The sequence below is a fragment of the Hyperoodon ampullatus genome (genome assembly GCF_949752795.1).
Source record: "Hyperoodon ampullatus genome assembly, chromosome: 7".
NCBI classification, from domain to species: domain Eukaryota; kingdom Metazoa; phylum Chordata; class Mammalia; order Artiodactyla; family Ziphiidae; genus Hyperoodon; species Hyperoodon ampullatus.
Genome location: NC_136920.1, coordinates 109899065 through 109923802, shown reverse-complemented (window position 1 = coordinate 109923802; position 24738 = coordinate 109899065). Strand labels below are relative to the sequence as shown.

Genomic DNA, 24738 nt, shown 5'->3' with positions numbered 1-24738 from the left:
GCCAAGCTACGTGTTTTCCAATGAAATTAGAAGATACTCTTAAAAAGGATCTGTGCGTACAATCATAAAAAATGAATATCTGATGTACTCACAAACTACTATATGCTGTAGTTATAAAAAATGAATCTTGAAGTTAGCTATTTAAAAATAGCTTTAATTCAGTGGAATTCAACCTATTTTTAGTGCCTCCTGAGTATAGTTTTTCAGAAATAAAGGAAATATGGATTATTATTTTCACATTTCTAGTAATACTTAAACAATTCTGTAAAGTCATAGTAATTTTTTTTAACTTGGAGAACTTAATATTTTAAAATCTTTCCTTCAACTGTGGGGAGACAATACTTTTTATGTGTACTTTTTCAAACAATTATTTCTGTGAACTGTGATTATTATCATTATTATTTTTTGCTGAAAGAGTCCCAAGAATGCCTTAAAATATGAATTAATTTTTTTCCAGTCTAAAAATTAGAAAGTTTACCTTCATAGCTATGGATAGTTATGGAAACCACATATATTTTTACCACTTTTCCCTTAAACATCATATGTAATTTAGAAACTGAAATATTTAAAAATATAAATTTTGTATTGAATATAAAAAGTATTTTATTGGTTGCATTTACGAAGTCAAATGTTTTATATCTTTCTCAGGATGCTGCTTAGGTATGCCTTTTCCCAACTCCGGTCCACTCAAATTGCTACAGTTCACTGTAGTGCACAAACTACTTCTCAGCATCTCCTGCAGAAACTGAGCCAGACTTGCATGGTAATCAGTACTAATACTGGTCGAGTGTATAGACCAAAAGACTGTGAGAGACTTGTTCTGTACTTAAAAGATATCAACCTACCCAAGCTTGATAAATGGGGGACCAGTACTTTGGTAGCTTTCCTGCAGCAGGTGGGTCTTATCACTTGAAGTGTTTTGATATCATTGGAAACAATTTAATTTCATTAACTTTTCTTACAGATAGAAAAGCTGCTTTCCTTTTTAGGGCTAGTTTTATCTAGCATGTGTCATGGAAATTAAACTCTTGAAGCATCTCACACTTGTTCCAGGGCTACTTTCTTTGATCTTCCTCCATCTAAAAATTAGTATTACATCGAGATGATATATGACAGAAACAGTGAAAACAACCTTTACCCTACACCATTTACCTACCCTTTATTCCTAAAAAATGGAGGAAAGCAGAAGCTGGGGATGGTGCTGGAGCTGGGGAAGTTTTTGCTTCATTCTTTTAGGTATACATTCTTCTGAGAGCAGTTAGACTTCCTCAGTCATGCTTCAGTCACTGTGGAAGATTTTTTTTCTTTATGTGATTTACATCACATTAGAAACTCTAAATTCTAAATTAGAGCTTAATATACTCATATTGGTTCACATTTTGCTTTCTATATAACTGCAGAATATAATAAAATATTTATAGAAAAAATATTATCCTTATATTTTTCCTGATTTCTTTCACTTTTTTAAAATTAAATTTTTTTTTTTTTTTTTTTTTTTTTTTTTTTTTTTTTTTTTTTTTTGCGGTACGCGGGCCTCTCACTGCTGTGGCCTCTCCCGTTGCAGAGCACAGGCTCTGGACACACAGGCCCAGCAGTCATGGCTCACGGGCCCAGCCGCTCCGTGGCATGCGGGATCTTCCCAGACCGGGGCACGAACCCGTGTCCCCTGCATCGGCAGGCGGACTCTCAACCCTGCGCCACCAGGGAAGCCCACTTTCACTTTCGTTTTTGATAATTGCTGGTGGATTTATACTATCACCTGGATTTTAATATTTATTTGAAAATATTTTAAAAAATGAGGATAATTCAGCTAACATTAATTGAACACAGAGTCTTTTTAAAATTAAAAAAAATTATTGGGGTATTGTTGATTTACAATGTTGTGTTAGTTTCTGCTGTACAGCACAGTGAGTCAGTTATACCTATACATATATCCACTCTTTTTTAGATTCTTTTCCCATGTAGGTCATTACAGAGTATTGAGTAGAGTTGCCTGTGCTATACAGTAGGTCCTTATTAGTTATCTATTTTATACATAGTAGTGTGTATATGTTGATCCCAATCTCCCAGTTTATCCCCCCCTATTTCCCAGTAACCATAATCCTCTGATGATGATTGCATTTGGAAACAATTGAATTTTATGCAAAATATATCATGATTAGATAATCTTAAGCATAAAATACTTAAATATATTTATTTTCAAATAGGTATTGACATATCAAGGTTTTTATGATGAAAATTTGGAATGGGTTGGTTTAGAAAATATTCAAATTGTGGCTTCTGTGTCAGCTGGCGGAAGACTGGGAAGACATAAGCTTACTACCAGATTTACTTCTATTGTTCGTCTTTGTGCTGTAGAGTACGTATCATTGTATTAAAAGATTTTTTTGACTTGGGGAGACATACATTGCATTTTATGAAAGGTATATATTAATGATATTACTTCAAAATGTAGAATATAAAAATAGTCAAACTTAAGCTCTGATGTTATTTTTTTCCTATCCTTCCTAAACTGTAAGCAGTAATTTAGGGTGATGAAGGCTTTAATCAAAGCTTGTTATATATTAGAAATAAAACAGAACTGCTTTGTATTGTCTCTAAATGTCAATCTCAGGAATCCGAATGGTGGGTTTTAGATTTAAATGTTTTATGGGTTATTTAAAACAAAAATACAATCAAATTTTATGTAGATAACTAAAAAGAGAATTTAAATTTTAACAGAGTTAGGTCATTTAGTGGCTTATAATATTAATCGTAACATACCCATCCATCTCCATGGTCCCTAATTGTTACATGGACTCGAATTTTATGACGCTACGTCCTCTGTTATATTTTGCCTTACAAAATCTTGTTTTTGTGCTTGATAAACTGCCCCCGTCTATTAACATTCTTCTTTTAGAAATGTTACAGCAACCAATTACGCTGTACTGAAATAGATTTTGCTTAGGGAGAAACAGGTTGATTTTATTTGTTGTTTTCTACTTCTGTAGTTCTAAGGTGGATTACTACTCTTTGTACAGACTATACTTAATTCAAAATACTTTTTCTTAAGCAGAATTTTCCTTTGGCCTTTTCTAAAGATCAGTGGTCTTTTAAACAATTATGTTTTTAAGTAATTTCATTGGAATCCTCTATTAGAATTCTTAGTATTTGAAAACAGATAATTAGGGATCTGATTTAGTTGAAGTAACAATAGGGACTGTGAGCCTGGCCTTAGCCCTTGAGTAAACCTTGGAGGTATTTAGGCCTTACAATTTGAAAACCACACAGTTTGAAAACCATTGCTGTAACTTAACATTAAAATAATAATTTAGGGGACTTCCCTGGTGTTCCAGTGGTTAAGACTTCGCCTTCCAATGCAGGGGGTGCAGGTTCGATCCCTGGTCAGGGAGCTAAGATCTCACATGCCTCGTGGCCAAAAAGCCAAAACATAAAACAGAAGCAATATTGTAACAAGTTCAATAAAGACTTCAAATATGGTCCACATCTAAAAAAATCTTTAAAAATATAGTTTAGAATGTTGATTTATTTCAACTTCTTATATGCTTTTTTTTTTAGTTACCCAGAAAGAGAGCAATTACAGACAATTTATGGAGCATATTTGAAACCAGTTCTACATAAAAATCTGAAGAATCATGCTATTTGGGGCTCTTCATCAAAAATTTATCTCTTAGCAGGATCTATGGTACAAGTGTATGAACAGGTATATATTCACTTACATTGTAGTTTTCATGTCTATTGGTATTACTGCCAAAGGGCTACCTTTAATCCTGATTTGTGTTGATGCTCAGGCTTTCTTTTCCTGTCGTTTATTATACTTTTCTACTGGAGAGTGACTCTGTGAAGACAGATGCTTGTGTGTGCGTTATACATTATTGTATCTTCTGGCATAGTTTCTAATAGACACCCAATAAATTTTGAATGAATAAATCAGTGGGTAGATGGTCATTCTGCTTTGATTTCAAATTTAGCTTATTTACAGTGGGGTTTATCTTCTTTACAAAACTAGATCTTTCTCCTGACTTCTATCAGTTTCTGTCTTTCAGGCTTCAAACCCGAGAGTAGTTATTGATGTTTATTTCTTTCCTTTTATCTGTGAGGAAATGTCTAAAATACTCTGATAAAGTGGGGTGATACTTGAAAATAGGCATTAAGGATGCAGAAGATATTTATTGAGTACCTTCTCTTTCCAGTGCTAGTCCTAGGGATACAAAGATGACTGAGTTACTATTCCCTAGAAATGCACAGTCTAATGAGGGACCTGATCATATAAATAAACTATTAATACAGTGTAATAAGTCTATCAATAACAATATGCACCAGTTACAGAGATAGCATGGAAGAGGGAATGAATAGCTTTGTTGTGTGTGCTAGATTTTTTATTTTTTTAACACCTTTATTGGAGTATATAATTGCTTTACAATGGTGTGTTAGTTTCTGCTTTATAACAAAGTGAATCAACTATACATATACGTATATCCCCATATCTCCTCTCTCTTGTGTCTCCCTCCCAGCCTCCCTATCCCACCCCTTTAGGTGGTCACAGAGCACCGAGCTGATCTCCCTGTGCTATGCAGCTGCTTCCCACTAGCTATTTTACATTTGGCAGTATATATATGTCCATGCCACTCTCTCACTTCGTCCCAGCTTACCCTTCCCCCACCATGTCCTCAAGTCCATTCTCTACATATGCATCTTTATTTCTGTCCTGCCCCTAGGTTCTTAAGAACCATTTTTTTTTTTTAGATCCCATATATATGTGTTAGCATACGGTATTTGTTTTTCTCTTTCTGACTTACTTCACTCTGTATGACAGACTCTAGGTCCATCCACCTCACTACAAATAACTCAATTTCGTTTCTTTTTATGGCTGAGTAATATTCCATTGTATATTTGTGCCACATCTTCTTTATCCATTCATCTGTCAGTGTTCACTTAGGTTGCTTCCATGTCCTGGCTATTGTAAATTTTAAGAGAAGACAAAATGTGGTCTAAGTTTTGAAAAATAAAGAGAAATTCACGAAGTGGCTGGAGGTGAAAGAGGGTCTTCTTGGGTAAAGGGAATAGCATGTGAAAGTTATGGAAGTGTTTGTGGAGGATGCTTTTTATAGTATTAGAGTAGAAGTGGGGAAAGATAAAGCTATGTTTTTCTAAATTAATTCAAATGTTAGGCAGTCAAGGCCAGAATAAGAGCAGTAGCTCCATCTGTAGAGAGGAAGGGAGAGGCTCTTCTCTCGTTGGTTATATGTTGAATTGTGGCACTTTGATTTGTTAAAAGTTCAATGATTTGTTGAACATAAGATAGCTCTGTGGGTCCCACCATTATAAAATGGGTCTGTCTTACACCCATGAGCACCTTGGAATTATAACTACCATTTTATAAAATTTAGGTTAGCTTTCCTTGAATTCCTTTCTTTAGCAGGGCTTTTTAACCTTTCATTTTATTTTTTTCCATGGACAACCTTTGGCAATTTGTTGAAGTTTATGAACAACCTCTCTTAGATAATGTTTTTAAATGCATAAAATATAGAATACAAGATAACTGAGGAAATAAGTAATATTGAAATACAGTTCCAGCCACTGGTAGAAATTGACATTCCTATGAATTTAAGGTGACTGAAAAATTTATAGCCTGATTATATATTTAAGAGAGTAGACAGATCATTTACTATATTTTTTTCAGGTGCGGGCCAAATATACAGTTGATGATTATAGCCACTATATCTTTACTCCTTGCATCCTTACCCAGTGGGTTCTTGGCTTATTCAGATATGATTTAGAAGGAGGTAAGTTTTGCTTTTATGATTTCAAATCACTTATCTCTCTTTAGAATGTCATATTGTGTGTGTGTGTGTGTTTATGCTATATATTATATTTGTAATAGATAAATGAGTATTGTAATTATAGTATTTTAAAAATTAAAATGTTAATATTAAATTTAAACATGATATTAAAATTATGATATTTTATTATGCTTCCTTTCCTAAACTATGATTGTCACTATTAAAACTTGATTTGGGAAAAACTGTAATTGTTATCCTTTGTAGCCAAAGCATGTTTAATATGCTCTTGGGGATTGATATTTTTATTGAACAACTAGAGATAATAGTGTTTAACATATCCTTTAAAGAATCAAAAAAGTTTACCAACTCATTAACAAAATGAATTTTAACTCTTTTCCCCTTTATTCTACTTATCTGATGCCAAAATAATGGTATGTAGATTCTCATTCTCTATTTCTTTCTAATATTATGTTGAAACAGACCATTTTTAAATCATTTGAATTTTATTATAATTAAAGAAAATTTTGCCTTTTTTAGGATCCTCAAACCATCCTCTAGATTACGTATTAGAAATTGTAGCATATGAAGCGCGGCGCTTATTTCGTGACAAAATTGTTGGTGCAAAGGAACTTCATTTATTTGACAGTATTTTAACATCAGTGTTTCAAGGAGACTGGGGTTCAGATGTACTAGACAATATGGCAGGTAATATAGTTACAGAGTTTATGTAAATATATAAAAGTTATGAGAACTTTCAGTTTTTTTCTTACTGATAGCATGATTTCATATATCTAAACAAATGAAAACTTTGGATAATTTATATATGTATTACTGAATCACTTTGCTGTAGAGTAGAAATTAACACAGCATTGTAAATCAACAGTGCTTCAGTAAAATTAATTAAAACAAAACCCCCAAAACTTTGGATAATTTTAATGTTTTTACCGTAAGAGGATGCTCTGTTTTCTTTGCTAGATTTCAATAATTATGTTCCAAACAAAATATGAGGATGATAATTGTTTTCTTGGAAACGGTTGTTCAGACCGTAGTGTTTAACATTTGCAATTCAAAATTGTATTTTTTGAAGGACTTTTACTAATAAAAATAGCCATATATGTGTGATAATTAAAGATCATAGTGAAAATCCATATTTGATTATAATGAACTTTCACTTGAGAAAGTGACTCATTTCTGTCACTACTCATAACGTCATTAGCACAGAACTTCTTATGTACTCTCTTATCAGCTTCACCCATTATTATGATAAACAAAGCATAGCACCAGTCAAAGGAGCTATGCTGCATTTGCAACTATTACTGCTTAGTGACCAATTTGCATTATGAAATGCTCTGGGAGTGATGCATATAAAATGAAAATCAACATGTTGAAAAGGCCTTTGACAGAGGATGACTATAATATGGAACTCTTTCCTAATAAAACTGCTTTCAAGCTACAAAATGAATTTCTATTCTATTAGAGTATAAAGCAAGCCTTCAAAAATATTTCATATAATACATTATGCTGTATCTTTCTAGATTTGATATTGGTTCCAGGGTCATAATGACGTAAGCCAAGGGGAGTCTTGAAGGTGAAAAGGATATTAAGATTGATAGAAGGAATTTTCTAGGTGCTGCTTGAGTTTTAGAATCAGGAAATAAATTCAAAAGAACCTAAGACAGGATGAAATGCTGAGAGAAACCTGTTAATAGTTCAAAGTCGGCTTGATTTTGAGTGAGGTTTTCTGTCATTGTGGCATGTAGTTTTCATGGCTTAGCATGGAGAGGCTCTTGTTCTAAAATGCTGCCATGTTTCTCAGTCTAAAAATTGAGTTAATAGTGTCTCGTCTTGCAAAGAAAGTGACATATCCTTTGAGCATTAGATAGTGTCAGTGTCTTATCTGAATTCTTTAAAATTTGGTATCTTTTAGAGTCTCCTATGTAGGACTCAATAATATTTTTTTCTCAGTATTTTACTTTTTAATGAAGGGTTGTATTTTTTTTAAAAATACAGGCTTGATATATGTTAGATCCAGGCAAATATGATTTTCACATAGTAGAATATTAAGAAAAAATTATTAAGAAAAATTTTGGATGCTTAAAAATTTTAAGTATCCAAAATTAAATTTTTAATTTTGGATACTGAAAAATAAACTAGATACATTATTGTGCTTAAGAAACTTGTAATCTAATGGCAGATACAGATGTGAAAGTCCTTGCTTACAATGATAACTATTGCTAATATGTTTAGGTGCCACAAAGATTTATGCAAATAGATGGTTAAACTGGTAAATACAATAGAGCATGAAGTGTTTTACAATTAATATAACTTTTCTGAATATATTTGGGATAAATGCTGGATTATAGGGGTGTAGAAGAATAGAGACTTCCTTTTTGAGGAAGTTACTTTGAAATTTTTTAAAATAAATTTTTTATTTTGAGATAATTGTAGATTCACGTCCAGTTGTAAGAACTAACAGAGAGAGAGCACATGTACTTTTTACTTATTTTCCTTCAACTCTGGCAAAAATAGTATAATATCACAACCAGGATATTGACATTGATACAGTTAAAATGGATCAACTCCTCTTCCATCCCCTGGAAACCACCCATCTTTTCTGTGTTCAATTTTGTCATTTCAACAATCTTATTTTCAATCAGAATAATTCTCTGGAGATATATGCAGGTTCTTGTGTTTCAGTAGTTTGTTCCTTTTTATTGCTGAGTAGGTATTATATTAGACATGCTACCATTTCTTTCACCATTTACTTGTGGAAGGACATCTGAGTTGTTTTCAGGTTTTGGCTATTAAGAGGAAAGCTGCTATAGGCATTTATGTGCAGGTTTTTGTATGGAGATTTTTGTTTCTCTGAGATAAATGCTCAGGAATGCAGTTGCAGGGTTGAATGGTACTTGTATACTTAGTTTAAAAAAAAAACCCTGCCACACTGTTTTCTAGAGTAGCTGTATTTCAGTTTACATTTCCATCAGCAATATACGAGTGATCTAGGTGCTCCACATCCTTGCCAGCATTGGGTGTTGTCAGTATTTTTTTATTTTAGCCATTCTGATAAGTGTGTACTGATATGGCATATTGGTTTTATTTTGCATCTTGCTTACAGCTAATGAAGTTGAACATCTTTTCATATGATTCATTGTCTTCTGTATGTCCTCTTCAGTGAAATGTCTCTTTGTGTCTTTTGCCCATTTTCTAATTGATTTTTTTTAATATTGAGTTTTTAGAGTTCTTTCTGTATTTTAGATACTATTCTTTTGTCACATATGTGGTTAGCAAATATATTCTCCCACTGTGTAGCTTGTCTTTTCATCTTCTTAATAGAGTCTTTTGCAGATAAAAAAGGTTTTAATTTTATGAAGCTCAATTTGTTAATTTTTCTTTTTAAGGATTTTTTGGTGTCAAGTTTAAGAACTCTGTCTAGTCCTAGATTTTGAAGATTTTCTCCACCTTTTTTTCCTAAATATTTTATGGTTTTATGTTTTAAGTCAGTGGTCCATTTTGAGTGAATTTCTGTGTAAAGAGTGAGACTTAGGTCACGGTTCATTTCTTTGCCTATGGTTGTCCACTTGTTCCAGCACCACTTGTTGAATAGGCTACCCTTCTGCCTTGAATTGCTTTTGCACATTAGTCAAAAATTAATTGTGTAACTCTGTTTCTGGGTTCCTGATTCTGTTCCATTGATGTATATGTCCTTCTGCCAATACCACACTGAGTTGATTGCTGTAGCTGTGTAATAAGTCTTAAAATTCGATTGACTGATTCCTTCTTTAAAATTGTTTTAGCTATTTGCCTTTCCATATAAATTTTAGAATAATCTTGTATATATAAACGGCGTTGCTGAGATTCTGGTAGGAATTGTATTAGTTCTGTATATTGGTTTGGGAAGAATTGACCTCTTTATTATGTTGATTTTTCCAATCCATGAACATAATATATTTGTCCATTTATTTAGATACTCTTTGCTTTTTTTCATCAGTGTTGTATTGTTTTCAGAATAAGTCCTATAAGGTATTTTGTTAGATTAACACCTAAGACTTTAGTTTTTTTTTGAGCAATTACAGGAAATCAAACTGTATCTTAAAGGATACAATTAAGTGAAGAAGAGGGGAAGGGCATTCCAGACAAAGGAAAAAGCATATGCAAAGAATCAAAGGTTTGAGAAAACTGGGGTATATATTGGAGTACAGAGGGAGATAAGAGATTCAAGCAGTCAGTGGAGCCAAATTGAAGCCAAATTGCAAAGGGCCTTGATTAGGAAAAGTTTTTTTTTTTTTTTTTTTTTTTTTTAAAGGCAGTGGGAAGCTATATGTGATATTGGGTGCAGTGGTACTATCAGATTTTGTTTTCGTGTTTGTTACTCTAGTAGCAGTGAGGATATATTTGATGGAGTAAAAGCATGTAACAGGGATATGAGGTAGGAGGATGCTGCAATAGTCCAGCTGAGAAATGATGAGACATGAAGATAATGAGTTCAGTTTTATGCATGTGTTTGAATGTTTGCAAGCTTTTTGAGTGTCTTTTGGGAACTTACATAAAGTTTATCAGTTCTGTGAGGGCAGAAATTATGTTTGTCTTATTCATTACTTATCTCTAACAGGAAGTACAATATTTAAATACAGGTCAGTGATAGATAAGTGTTTAATGAATGAATGCATGAGTTATATGTCATTAAGCAATTGGAAATATGGGACTAGACTAGAGGTGGGAGACTTGCCTAGAGATACGTAGTGAATCGGTTTTTGGTGTATATTTAGATAGTTGATAATCTAATCCACAGAATAAGATTAAATAATTCCAGGGGAGTATTTAGAATTAAAGCATAACAGGCTGAATTTGGATCCCAGTGAAAGTAAAAATATAAGGGATAAGTAGAAAACTGAAAAGGAGTAGTATTTGTGGCTTGATGAGCACGGTAATATAGATTCAAGGAAAAAAGCTCCATTAAGGAGATGCACACAAGTCATATTGGGATAATGACTACAAAGAAGTTTTGGATTTCGTAATTAGGGTAGCATTGTTGTTCCCAAATAAGAGTTTAGTATAGTGGTTTTGGCAAGTAGAAGATAATGTGAGAAATATGAGGGAGAAGGAAAGAAGAACATGAGGTAGCTTGGGGTCTAGGGAAGGTAGGACTGTTCCTGAGCGCAGCATATGACAAGGAGGATACTGATGGAACAGTCTCCCAGAGGAATTGGGAGGCGAAAGCTTCAATAGAATGGTGAACAGATTTTCCTTGTGTGGTAACAGGAACACTGCTGTAGATAAATTTAAGGGAAGTTTGTGAGATTTTTATTTTCTAATTAAAATTTGGTTAATTTTTCTTTTATTTTAGAAGTTAGGGCTCTTGATCATATTAGTAAATCTGTGTTCTTTTTCAAGAATAATTTTGAGATTGTTTTATTTTTTTGCCAATTCAAGGTAATTAATCTTTGCCTTTCTGGGGATGTTCTTATTTGGACTAATTAAGTTAAAAACAGTTTAGTGTGAAATATATCTACTGATGCTCCCATTATGATTAACACACATAAAACAAAAATATCTTTCATTTCTACAGATAATTTCTATGTTACATGGGGAGCTCGACATAATTCAGGAATAAGGTCAGCCCCAGGACAACCTTTGCCTCCACATGGAAAACCACTTGGAAAACTAAATTCTGCAGATCTTAAGGATGTTATTAAAAAGGTATAATATGAATCATGAATTTGAATTGGGATTTGGTTATGATTAAAGCCATTTTCAAAATATTTATTGTAAGTTTTTTGAGGGCATGAAGTGAAAGATCTTAGAATAGGCAAAACCGGTTTGTATCTTTTGGAATTTAGCCCAATGTGGCAGATCTAAGTAGGTGCACATGCACTTACACAGATTAGTGTAAAATTGCTAGGATACATGCTGGAAAAAGGTATCTGAGGTTGGAACTATTAAAAAGGCTTAATATTAATTGGGAAATATAACTGCTAATATTATATTAACAGTTAATATAATATTAACCTCTCATTCTGGAACAGTGTTCTCAAACTTTAGTGGACATTAGAATCACTTTGAGAACCAGAAAATATTGATGGGTGGGTCCCATCTGGAGAAGTCTGAATTCAATAGGTACTAATCTGAATCTGAAAAAAATCAGAAGAGAATCCAAATTTCTGAGAGGCTTCCAAATGATGTTGATGCTGCTGCTTCACTGAAACTTTTAGTAGCACTGTCCTATGGAGTTTTGTTTGTTTGTTTGTTTTGTTTTTGAGATTAATTATAATAAGAAGAAACAGTATTATATATGATTGCTTTAAAAATTAATATTTATAATGGAAGTTAGTATGGATTTTATATCAAGAAAAGTCTTTCATGGTCTAGTAAATTTGTTTGCCTGGAATGAATATTGAAAAGTTTGGGAATGTGCGAAAGTTGTTAAGTACATGAAAGCTGTCCTTTCTCTCTTTCTTCACTTTATCACATAGCTCCTGGCAGGGCATACTACCTCTTTGTGGGCTTTTGATTCATTGCTGAGCTGTGCGTAAGAACAAGAGTTCACAAAATATCTTTAGGCAGTACGTTTTGAGAGTTTGAGGATTGTTTTATAGTCTGTGCACACTGATTTGATGTGTAACAAGTGGTAAAAATTTGAGAGCTTTTGAAGTCTTTATAATTAACCTGCTATCTTACACTGCTTTTTACTAGTTATATTAATGGTGTTCAAAAGTAACTGACTATTGTGGACCCATGAACTTGTTTGACATCATGTAAATTTTTCCTTAGAAAGTGCCATACAGCTGGATTACTGGATAGATAAAAGAGTGTGAGACAACATGTATTTACTTAACCCCTTTTCTTGAGGACATCAAAAATATAATCTCTTAATCTAGATAACTAACATTATGTAATTTGGACTTATATTAATTATATAATATGCTTTGTGATCTTTTGAAGGGTCTTATTCATTATGGACGAGATAACCAGAATTTAGATATTTTACTTTTCCAAGAAGTCCTGGAATATATGTCTAGGATAGACAGAGTGCTGAGTTTTCCTGGAGGTTCACTTCTGTTAGCAGGATGCAGTGGTGTAGGTCGTCGGACCCTCACTTCTTTAGTCAGTCATATGCATGGAGCAGTGCTGTTTTCACCAAAGATTTCCAGGGGATATGAACTGAAGCAGTTCAAAAATGATCTCAAACATGTGAGTGACTCACAGTCTTTTGTTTTATTTGGTTTTAAATCACAGTTAGTTATTCTAAAAGCCTTTAAAGACATTTAAATCTCTGATATGCAACATAGTCTTTATTTTAATTTTGATGATTGTTTTCTCCATGATTGTTACAAAATTATGTTTTTAGCTCTCAGCACCCCAGATTATGGGATGTTATATGGAAAGGTAAGATAAACAAAAAGATGGCATTTAAGACATATGTAGATATATTTAAAATTATCCTCTAGCTTTTAATGTCCTAGATATAAAATAATTAAATTTCCTTCCAGTAGTATTTGCTTATGAACTGGATTTACTTTCCAAGCTATATGGCTAAATTTTGATTATTCAGTGGATTTACTTTCTAAACTATATGGCTAAATTTTGATTACTCAAATATCAATTAATAAAAATAACTTAGTTTACATATAGAATGAAAGTTTTTACCTGTGCCAAAAATATTTAATGGATACCAAAATGTATTTTCTTATTGTGCAGGTGCTACATCTTGCAGGTATTGAAGCACAACAAGTAGTTTTACTTCTTGAGGATTATCAGTTTGTACATCCTACATTTTTGGAGATGATCAATAGCCTTTTGTCTTCAGGCAAGTAAATAGGTTCGATTTAAAGAAAATAAAAGTAATAATGTAAAAATTATTCAAGTAAAGTGATTTTATATAAAATTATGTTTCAGAGAACACTTGGCATAGCTTTTACTAAAGTGACATGGGATTAAACATTAAACATGCTAACAGCAGGAGAATTGAGAAACCCTGTTTTTATAAAACCAAGAGATTGTGGAATTATATAAAAATGATTAAATATTGAATATTGATGAATATACTGGAAAATTGGCCCTCTTACACACTTTTGGTGGGACTATTATCTGTTATAACCTTTTAGGAAAGTTGTCAACCAGTACTTATTTAAAAACTGTGTTACACTGGGCTTCCCTGGTGGTGCAGTGGTTAAGAATCCACCTGCTAATTCAGGGGATACGGGTTCAAGCCCTGGTCTAAGAAGATCCCACATGCCGTGGAGCAACTAAGCCCGTGCGTCCCAACTACTGAGCCTGCTCTCTGGAGCCCGTGAGCCACAACTACTGAAGCCTGCGTGCCTCTTGTTCCACAACAAGAGAAGCCACCACAGAATAGCCCCTGCTCGCTGCAACTAAAGGAAGCCTGCGCACAGCAACGAAGACCCAATGCAGCTAAAAATAAATAAATTAATTAATTTAAAAAATGTGTTATACCCTTTGATATAGAAATTATATTATGTGTAGAAATTTAACCTATAGAAATAAAAGAACTAGTATTTAAGGAAATATGTAGTATAATTTGTAATAAAAATTTGATAGAACCTCACTGTCCATCATTAATGGAATAATTGAATAATTATAATATGGCCTTAAATGTGGTTATATAATAGCAGATATATTTCATGTATATGAGGTCTCATATTTCTCGAATTGTGTTATACTCTTCTTGTCTCTGGAGCCACCTGACCTTTTGGTGATTTCCTGAGGAGAATACCTGCAATTTCCTGCAATTCTTCCTTTTCTGAAGAATTTATGAAGTTTATTATAATCTCCTTATAATGCATAACCACTGTTAGTAGAATTGGTATGAGGTAGCTTCGTTTTAAACTTGGACTAAGAGTATTTTGTTACTTAAGTACAAAATAAACCTTGTTAAAAGCTGGTTTCAACTATATGAATTGTTCCATTCTAGGGCCCCGAGGACAAAATTTGCATGATGCTCATGTTCCACTCAGGTTTTAATAAATATTTGTTTTTTATCCTGCTAGGTAGACTCTGGGATAAAATAGTCTTTTTTCAGAATTTAACAGCTTTGGTTGAAGGAAACATTTTATTTATAAAGTGAGGTATCTACACTTTAGTGCCCAAATGAGAAAGACTCTAGTTACACAAGTGGTAGGTCAATTTCTCTCAAAGTGAAGGGAAATGGTGTAGTGAAAGTGGTATGTCTTGAGCAAGCTTGAAGTGTTTGCGGCCCTTTTTATAAATAATCTCTTCTGATTTTTTAGGTGCACATTCCTGCATATTGCTTAAATTGTCACTAGATGGAGACCTTGTTCATTTTGGCTGAGATAAACTTGTAGGCCAGATATATACAGGGTTTTTGTTTTGGTTTTAATTTATGAAAGCAAACATCCAGATAAGCATTAACCCAGTAATTATTTTTATTGTAAGATAAATTGGTCTTTTTATCGATATAATAGCAAAAATCATAAATAAAGTTAAATTTTGGTAAAGTTAAATTTTGACAACATTTCTGGCAAAAAAGGTATTTGAAAAATACTTTCAGAGAAAGTACTCAATAGGCCTTTTTGTCTCCTTTTTATATTTCAAATTCTTATTCACTATAGAGGATGTAAATAGAGCTAGCTTTCTTTACCAAATTTAAGAAATCAAGGGTATCTTGGTATGGCTGAAATTTAGAGGAAGACATAGAGCACATTTATGTGTGTATGCGTTTGAATATTTACATGCTTGGTGGTTGGGGAGCAAGCAGTCTGGTACCTCTGAGATGAGCCTAAAGAACAGTAGGGATTCAGACTATGTTGGGCTCTACATGAATGCAGCAAAAGAATTTTCATTTAATCTTACAGTTTTTTGTGAACTACAAATATGTTGGTTTAACAAATATTTATTAAATAACTGGATTTATGGTGGTGAACAAGACAAGCTTCAAGCCCTGTATCAAATTCTTATAGTCTTAATCACCTTTGATTTGACTTTCATCATTCTGTTGTATAGTAGCAGGCCACGACTAGTTCTCCTGATTTCTAGTACAAGTTCATTCATTCATTTGATAATTCATTTGTTCATTTATTTAACAAATATTTATGTTTTAGATACTTGCTAAGAATGCCCTAAGGTTAATATTGATCATGATCAAATATTTGCCCTCTGGGAATTCAGAATCTAATTGGGCAGGAAAGGGAAGTAATTCATTCATTATTAAATTATGTGGTAAATGCTAAACAGTGATGTTTGGGTACTATACACAAGAGAAAAGAGTGCTTTACCTAGCATGTGGGTATTCAGGAAAGTCTCATGGACATAGCAGTTGACAAAGTAGTGTCTTGAGGGATAAACAATGATCTTAGGGGAAGATAAGGGGCAGAGGAAGACTGTGAGTGTAATATTCCAGGAAGAGGGAGTATTTCATTAAATTTTTGGAACACAAAGAAGTTCATTGAGGCTAGAATACAAGATCTTGTGGGGTTGGGGTAGAGAAGGACTTGGAAAAGAAGATAGATGGCTAGATGATGAACTGTAATGGTTTGCTTAATCAAATGGAAGGCTATAGATGTAGATTTGTGAATGATATAGAGGGTGATAGGGTTTGTTTATTTTTGAAAACAGCTTGAATAACATCAGATTATTTGATACAAAAATAGAAGCATTGTGTGTGTAAAATGTGTTTTTAATTAGTGGAATGCAGGTAAAACTCAAAAGAAATGTAATGTTCTGTAGGTGAAGTTCCTGGACTCTACACTCTTGAAGAATTAGAGCCCTTGCTGTTGCCTCTTAAAGATCAGGCTTCACAGGATGGTTTTTTTGGACCAGTCTTCAATTACTTCACATATAGTAAGTGCCATAGAATTCATTAATCTAAACTATGTTTCATGTGAAATAAATACCATTTAATTTGCCTTATTTTCTTATTAGCAAATAAGTAACAAATAAGTAACATAAAGGCTAACCTATAATAAAAACAAGTTAGCAAAATTTTAGTGAAAGGAAAGGGTGGAAGTATGGTAATATTCTTCGGAATATTTACTTTGTTGCCTTTGTTTTCATGTGGTGAAATTTGTGCTTTAGTACCTCCTATCTTAGAGAATTATTGAACTATTTAGATTGTGCCAGACTCTGTAGTGTTTTTCTGAAACTAAAGAAAGTTTGATTATTACAGAAGTAGTTTCATGTGCACTGTAGATATCTAAAATTGATAAACAAAAAATAAGGCAATGGTGGCAGCACCTAGGAATGACTATTACATTGATCTTTATTTTTCTAAAAGAACATTTATTATTGATGAAATAGAGAAAGTTGTTAAAGGGCTAGCCTCCCTTCTGTCCACTTGAAGTTTACAGGGAAATTCTACTACACCTTTAAGAAACAGATCATCTCAATGCTATTTTAAACTGTTTCAGAACATAGAAAATAAAGGAAAGTGTCCAAAATCCTTTTTACAAAGGGAAAATGATATTGACATTGAAAGAAGGAAAAGGTATTTCTCCTAAAAGAAAACCAGAGATCAGTTTTGTTTGTGAATATTGAAACAAAAATCCTTGAAAGAAAAATTACAAAATAGAATCCAGGATCATATTTGAAAAGTAACAGCAATATCATACCTTTCTGGATCTTTTATCCTAGCATACACACACACACACACACACACACACACACACACGTATTTTTTAACCAAAATAAAAATTATACTGTAACACTGTTTCATAGCTTGTTCTTTTTATAAACAGCTCCTACCATCCCATTTCAAAACATTTTAATTTCATAAAACCAGACCATATATAGGTTTCTTCAATTATTATTATTGTAATATTCCAAGAGTATAATTTTCTTATTTTTTTTAGGAATTCAACAAAACTTGCATATTGTCTTGATAATGGATTCTGCAAATTTAAACTTCATAATAAACTGTGAGAATAATCCTGCTTTGCATAAGAAGTGCCAGGTGTTGTGGATGGAGGGTTGGTCAGATAGCAGTATGAAGAAAGTAAGTTTAATGTTTAAATATGGAAGTAAAAAGTAAGCACATTTTTTTTAAAGTTATTGATTGTCACAACTTCCATTTGGTGTTTATTATAATATTACCTTAATTGTGGCACTGAAAATCTCTCATAAGTTTGAAAATAACTCTTTTCTTCATACTCTTGTATTTGGTAGTTTAGTTGAGTATAGAATTTTAGGTGGAAGATTATGTTCTTAATTAAGGACCACAGAGATATTATTGTACTTTAAAATTTTTATGCATTTCATTACTTAGCCTATGATAGCCTAGCTTATGATAAAAATATCACAGCAATAATATTAGCTATTGTTTAAATTAAAATTTAGATACTTTTAAAAATATCTCTCATTGCTATGATATGTGTTCAGAGGGGGATGAGTTTAAAGTGAATTCATAGCACCATCTCAGCTGGAAGCCTTTTATATTGTTTCATTTGAATGAATAATAATTTTCAATATTGTATCTTTGAATTATACTCATATTCCCAATCATTCATTTCTTTATTTTTGTATAGTAGAAGTGCAGACTAATGCCTGTCATGATTCAGAGGAAGGAGCGTAATTTGAGATAATAGACAAGGTTTTAGAGTTGAGATGATATTTTAGTTAGATTTCAGTAAGTAGGTAAAGGAGAGGAAAGTTATTCTAGTCTGTGGAGGCCAATGAACAAGAGGTATTCATTAAGAAGTAGTAATTATTGGGTGCCTAATACATGCCACTATTCTATATATTGGGGATATAGCAGAGAAAAAGACAAAAGTCCCTGCCCTCATGGAATTTACATTCTTTTGGGGGATATTTGGGGGGAAAGCTTTCTAGGTGAAGAACCTGAGATGAGAGCATGCCTGGTGATTCTGAGGATCAGCAAGAAGCCAGTTCATTTGTAAAAGAGCGATCAAGGGAGAGAGTAGTTGCAGATGAGGTCAGTGAAGTAAGAGAAAGGTTAGGTGGGGCTTTGGACGCTATTATAAGGATTTTGGCTTTCCTGGAAACAAGTAAGGGATCCCTTGGAGGCTTTTGAGCAATGTTTTAATGGTAATACTCTGGCTTCTGAGCTGAAAATAGACTATAAAAGACAAGGGAGAAGCAGTCATAAAGCTATTGCAGTAATCCGGCGAGAGACAAGGATGGCTTGCTCTCAGGATGTAGTGGTAGAGGTGGTGAGAAGTGGTAGATACTGGGTATGTTTTGCAGTAGAAACGATAAGATTTGTTGACAAATTGTAATAAGGTGTAAGGAAAAGTGAGGAGTTAAGGATACCTCCAACTCTGTTGGCTTGAGCACCTGGAAGGATGGAATACCTGTCAGTTGAGGGGAGACTCTGAGAAGAACATTTTGGGAGGAGAATATGAGGCTTTAAGTTTTAGATGTGTGAAATATGAGGTGTTAGACATCTGAGTTGGAAGATTGAGAAGACATTTGGATATATGAGAACAGGGGAAAAGGTCATGCATACAGGTAAAATTGTGGGAATTATCAGAGTATAGCTGGCATTTAAAGCTGTGAGAAAAAATATCACTAAGGAAGTGAATGTTGGCAAAGAGAGGAGAGATGCAAAGGCTGAACTCTGGGACACTTCAACATTAAGAGGTTGAGATGAAGAACAGGAACCAGCAAAGGATACTGAGAAGGAACTGCTAGGGAAAAAGGAAGGCAGGAGAGCGTGTAGACAAGTGAAGCCTAGAAGCCAAGTGAAAACAGCATTTCAAAGGAGTGAGGAAGGATGAATGGTGACACATGAAGGTAGACAAGGCCTGGGAACTGATCATTGCATTTAACAGCATGGCGTTCATTAGTGACTTTGATAAAGCAATTTCAGTTAGTAGTGGAGAAAAAACATATTGAAATGTGTTTCAGAAAGAATGAGAAGAGTGGAGAGTGAATATGGTCACCTCTTTTGAGGAATTTTGTTATAAAGTAGAAGGTAAAAATGGATCAGTAACTGGAGGAAGTGGGGGTTAAATTGTTTTCTTTCTTTTTTCTTTTTTCTTTTTTTTTTTTTTTTGCGATACGCGGGCCTCTCACTGTTGTGGCCTCTCCCATTGCGGAGCACAGGCTTCGGACGCGCAGGCTCAGCGGCCATGGTTCACGGGCCCAGCCTCTCCGCGGCATGTGGGATCTTCCCGGACCAGGGCACGAACCCATATCCCCTGCATCGGCAGGCGGATTCTCAACCACTGCGCCACCAGGGAAGCCCTCTTTTTTAAAAAAAATTTAAGTTGAGACAAACTGTAGCATTTTCATACACTGTTGGGAATGCAAAAAAGAAGCAAAACATGTATGTTACATGAAAGACAGGGGAAAATTGCTAGAGCAACATCCTTGGGTAGTAGACAGCATATGGGTCTATTGCACAAATGAAACGATTAAGGATAGGCCTTTGCTTGTAGAACGGAAACATTATCCATAGTAACAGGAAGGGAAGCAGAGTACAGGGACACATTTCCAAGTAGGTGGGCGAGTGTGGTATGGGAAGTTTTGGACACTTCTGGATGTTTCTATTTTCCCAATGAAATAGGAGGTAAGATTATCAGTTGAGAGAAAAGTTGAGGGAACAGATTTTGGAGTCTTGAAGAGATATTAGAGGATATGCAAAATAGTAGTTTGGAAGAAGGAAAGAGTGAAAGGTTTAGGAGAATGGAGTATAATAGCTAGGTAGCATTAAGGGGTCACGTGAGGTTAGCAATTATAAAGTTCAGTGAGGCCAATCAGCATAGTTGTGTGTTTTTTCTCCAGTCACATGTGCACTCATAGGTGCAGACCTTCAATAGGTGGTGACTTGCATTTAACCAGGATTGGGGCTTTGCTTAGCTACTCGGGTATGACAAAGCGAGTGAAGGCCAAGGGAGCTGAGAAATTATGGTAGGAAGATGGTGAATGACAGTATAAAGGTTGTTAAATTAATAGATTGTAGGTCTTGGTGGAGTCTGAGGATGATTGACATTGCAAAGGGAATGAGCTGGGAAGACAGGAGTGTAGTGGTAGAAGAGTGGGATGTTTCAAAGTGAGATTATGAAATGATTTCAGTTACTGTTAATGACAAGGTATCAGGATGTGACCCTTTGAAGTGGGGGTGAGTGGCTGGGAGAAAGGTGATAGAAAACAGAAGGAGAAGAATTCAAGGAATCGAGAGGTCAGGGTATTAATAGGAATCAATAGGGTTAATATACTTATTCAATTATTTTTAGAAAGTGCCATTTTTATCCCCAAGGAGCGAGAGTGGAGGCAAAGGGGAATGTGGGTAAATCCAGGCAGGAAAACTTTGCTCATGTAGAATATTGTTTAGGGACAGAATGTTTCCCACTCCTCCCAGCTTTATTGAGATATAATTGACACATAAAATTTTATATATTTAAGGTATACAACATGTTGTTTTGTATATTTATATGTTGTGAAATGATTACCACAATACCCCTAACTAACATAAGGGATAAACTTACTTTTAAAGAAAGTAAGTTTCCAAAGAAACAAATTTCCATTGATTTAAAAATGTATATTTAAAATATTCTCACAGTTGCTTAAGTGTTTTTTCAGAAATCAGTGAAGGTATTTGAAAAAAAAATTCTTTGGCTCAAGAACCATGGCACTTTCAAACTGCCCATTAGTTAAGGAATCTTTTGGCTTAATGGTTTATTCAGTCTGAGAAATTCAGAAAATTATTTTTGACCTAATTACCTAGATTACTTGTACTTTCTCTTGTTAAGAATGTTAACTGTATCAGATGAAAGAAGTTGAAGGTTTTGGCTTAATTTTAAAATTTCAGAGTTCTACTTATTTATTTTCTTTTTCCCAGAAATAGAGTTTAAAAAATTTTTTCGTATATTTTAAAATGTTATTTTTCTTATAAGATTATAATATTTTCTTTAATAATGATGATATCTGTTCATGAAACTTAATTTTCTTATTTGTGATAGTGGCAAAAACCTAGCTGTAGACAATAGTTTTTAGAATCATCAATTATGTTGATAGCAGTTATGTTAATTATCAATTATGAAATTATTTTTGTTTAGTTTTAGTTATTTCTTATTTAAGAAAGCTAAGCTTCCTTCCTATTCCTTTATGCCATGAAGGCATTTTATTAGTTTGATGCCAAATAAAACATTTATTTTATTATTTTACGATTTTAAATGGCATCTGTGATTATTTTCTAATTCAATCAAAAATGTTATTTTCTTCATTTCAAAAAATCTAATCATTTTTCAAGCGAGATGTTGAAACTTTCCTATGTACTATTAATTTGCAATAAATTAATTGTTGATATGTGTCAAAATCTTGACTAGGAAATAATGTCCTCTAAAGAATCCTAGAAGAAAAGTCCAATTGAGACTGTTTTTTTTTTTCTTTCTTTTTTTGGTGTGTGTGTGTGTTAAAGGTTTTTTAGCCTCTGATATTGGATTTACTTAAACTTTTTTCATACTGAATTGAGATTTAAAGAAATGCTCTTCCTATTTTAGATACCTGAAATGTTATTCAGTGAAACAGGTGGTGAAGAAAAATATAGTGACAAAAAAAGAAAAGAAGAAAAGAAAAAAATTTCAGGTAGTATTTTGATGAAATTGATTTTATCTGATTTTTATTGATGAAATAATTCCTGATTTCTAACTTATAGATCCATTAAGATTCATGATGATTATGAATTGGAATAATGCTAAACTAAGTTAGATTTCTTTTGATGCAAACTAAACTTTAAAACCCTCGTTTTTTAAAACTAATGTTTATGTCATTTCATATAGGACCTAACAGCATATCTATTGTTTAAAATTAAGACATTAAAAATTTACATTTTTGACCCAAATGATCTAAAGGACTTACTTATATAGGGTTTTGGGCTAATAGCCTAAACTTTTCATATTAGCTTATCACTTAGATATGTCAAATCACTCAATTCATGTGCAAAACTGTGTTATGATTCTTTGAGTGTGGACATAATATTTTCTTAACTATAATGTTCTCATTATTTTCTCCATTTCCACATTAACTTTGAATGTGGTCTTTTTCTTTTATACCATAACATATTTGTTCATTTATTTAATCTAACCTCCTAATTATTAAATATTTATTGAACTTGTTTTATATTAGGTACTGGACTGGATACTGGAGGTGACTTAGGATAATCTAGTGATAGCAAGAAATATGTTATATATAAACATAAAATTTTGCTATAGCAGGATAAGTGATGGTAGAAGTTTATATGAAGTACATTGGAAAGTAAAGCCTCTACCTAGCAGATACTAAAGGAAATACACATTGCCCAGACAGGCAGTTTGGGGAAGGTCATTCTGGTTAGAGTTACTAGCATGGAAAAGGCTTGAAGACATAAAATAGGCATTTTTATGGAACTATAAATACCCTGAGGGGCTAAGACATAGGATATAATAAATAGTAGAGTACTAGATGAAGAGAAAAAGGTAGGCAGGGTTGGGTAAGGAAGAGCCTTCCATGTCATGCTAAAGAAGGAATTTGGATTCTGACTTGTGGGTGATTTGGAATAATTGAGAGATTTTTGGTAGAGATGTAACCAGAGGCTTGTTTTAGAAACATAAGTCTCTCTGTGTACCCCTTTCTTCAGTTATGAAAAATAGATTGGTGTACAGAGAAACCAGAGGTACTGTAGACCAGTATAGAAGGCTATTGCCTTCTAATCTAAGAGGAAGGAATGGGCTTGGGGAGGTATTAGGAGGTAATCTAAAGAGGACTTGGTTATGCAATGGCTGTTGCATGCAAGGAAGAAGAAGGATGCAAGAATATTTCTCAGGGTTCTGCTTGGAAAATTCATTAGAAGTTGATTTTATTCACTGACGTAGGGAATACAGAGGGAAATAGGTTGAGACAACGAGAGGGAGATGGTATGTTTGGTCATGTATATATTGGATCTAATGGGAGCTTGTTCTTAATTTTTTGGCTTTTGAAGTACTGTTTCTCCCTGTGTAAATAAGAGTGGATCGGTGTTACTTGGTTTGGTATCTCTTTTCCATTCAAGTAGCTTTTGGTGAGCTTACTTTTGGATTACATGTTACATAGTTCCAGTTAATTTATATGTTATGACAAGCTATAGATTTATCTTTCTTGCAGTAATAAAAATTGTCAGGGGAAATATATAACAGTGGAAGGATAGAGACCAATGAAATTAATAATGCAAAATTAATAAGAAAAATGGAAGTTGTGAATGGAGAGGAATGCCTGTGCACCTTTAAGGCAAAGATGTTATCTCATATTTATAATTTCATTGCATAGAAGTATCTGGCAAGAATAAATATAGTTAAGTTCATTTTCTCTAATTCTTAATGGATCGTACTTATATTAAGTCTTTTTTTTCTCTTTCTAGTTGATCCTGATTTTCTAAAATCATTTTTATTAATCCACAAGTCTTGTAAAGCATATGGTGCTACACCAAGCAGATATATGACCTTTTTACGTGTGTATTCTGCCATTAATAACAGCAAGAGAAAGGAATTATTAAAAAGACAAAGTCATTTGCAGGTACAATACTGGTAATCTTAAATTATTTTGTCTATAGATAGGGGACAAGGATTATGTAAATCACAATGCCATGGTGCCATATTTAATATAAATAAATATTGTACTGTATTAAATGTCTTGGAAAACTGTCTCACTTACCTATCTTTATTGCCCACTAGATTATAGTAATGGTTTTGTAATTTTTGTTTGTTTGTTTGAACAATTAGTTCTTCACTGCATGGTGTTTATGTGTTTTTGATAGTTTATGGTGCTGTCTTTAAATGTCTTTTTCATATGAATGCATTTTAGAAATCAGAAATGCCTATTATTAATTAAAACGTAATATACAATATTATGCTTTATAATAAACTTTAAATTTTATTTATAATTATATTTTATAAATATATTCTTAAAATTATATTTTATAAATATATTCTTATCCATGTCACTTGACTTGGTACGTTCTGAACAGTTTTCTTTTTGTATTTCTCTAACTGCAGAGCTTAAACTTAAG

General features: G+C 33.2%; 1 protein-coding gene across 2 annotated transcripts in view; it reads left to right on the top strand.

The window, feature by feature from the left end:
- The window catches only part of DYNC2H1 (dynein cytoplasmic 2 heavy chain 1), a gene marked incomplete at both ends in the record, with an annotated part of 362190 nt that overhangs the window by 93435 nt on the left and 244017 nt on the right, over window positions 1-24738 (top strand). For both annotated transcript variants that reach the window (XM_079708170.1, XM_079708169.1), the window contains 12 exons: window positions 649-895; window positions 2208-2359; window positions 3559-3703; window positions 5684-5786; window positions 6321-6488; window positions 11353-11483; window positions 12726-12974; window positions 13482-13590; window positions 16488-16601; window positions 17609-17751; window positions 22220-22304; window positions 24091-24245. In XM_079708170.1, coding sequence (XP_079564296.1) covers window positions 649-895; window positions 2208-2359; window positions 3559-3703; window positions 5684-5786; window positions 6321-6488; window positions 11353-11483; window positions 12726-12974; window positions 13482-13590; window positions 16488-16601; window positions 17609-17751; window positions 22220-22304; window positions 24091-24245 — 1801 coding nt within the window. The remainder of the gene's footprint in view (window positions 1-648; window positions 896-2207; window positions 2360-3558; window positions 3704-5683; window positions 5787-6320; window positions 6489-11352; window positions 11484-12725; window positions 12975-13481; window positions 13591-16487; window positions 16602-17608; window positions 17752-22219; window positions 22305-24090; window positions 24246-24738) is intronic.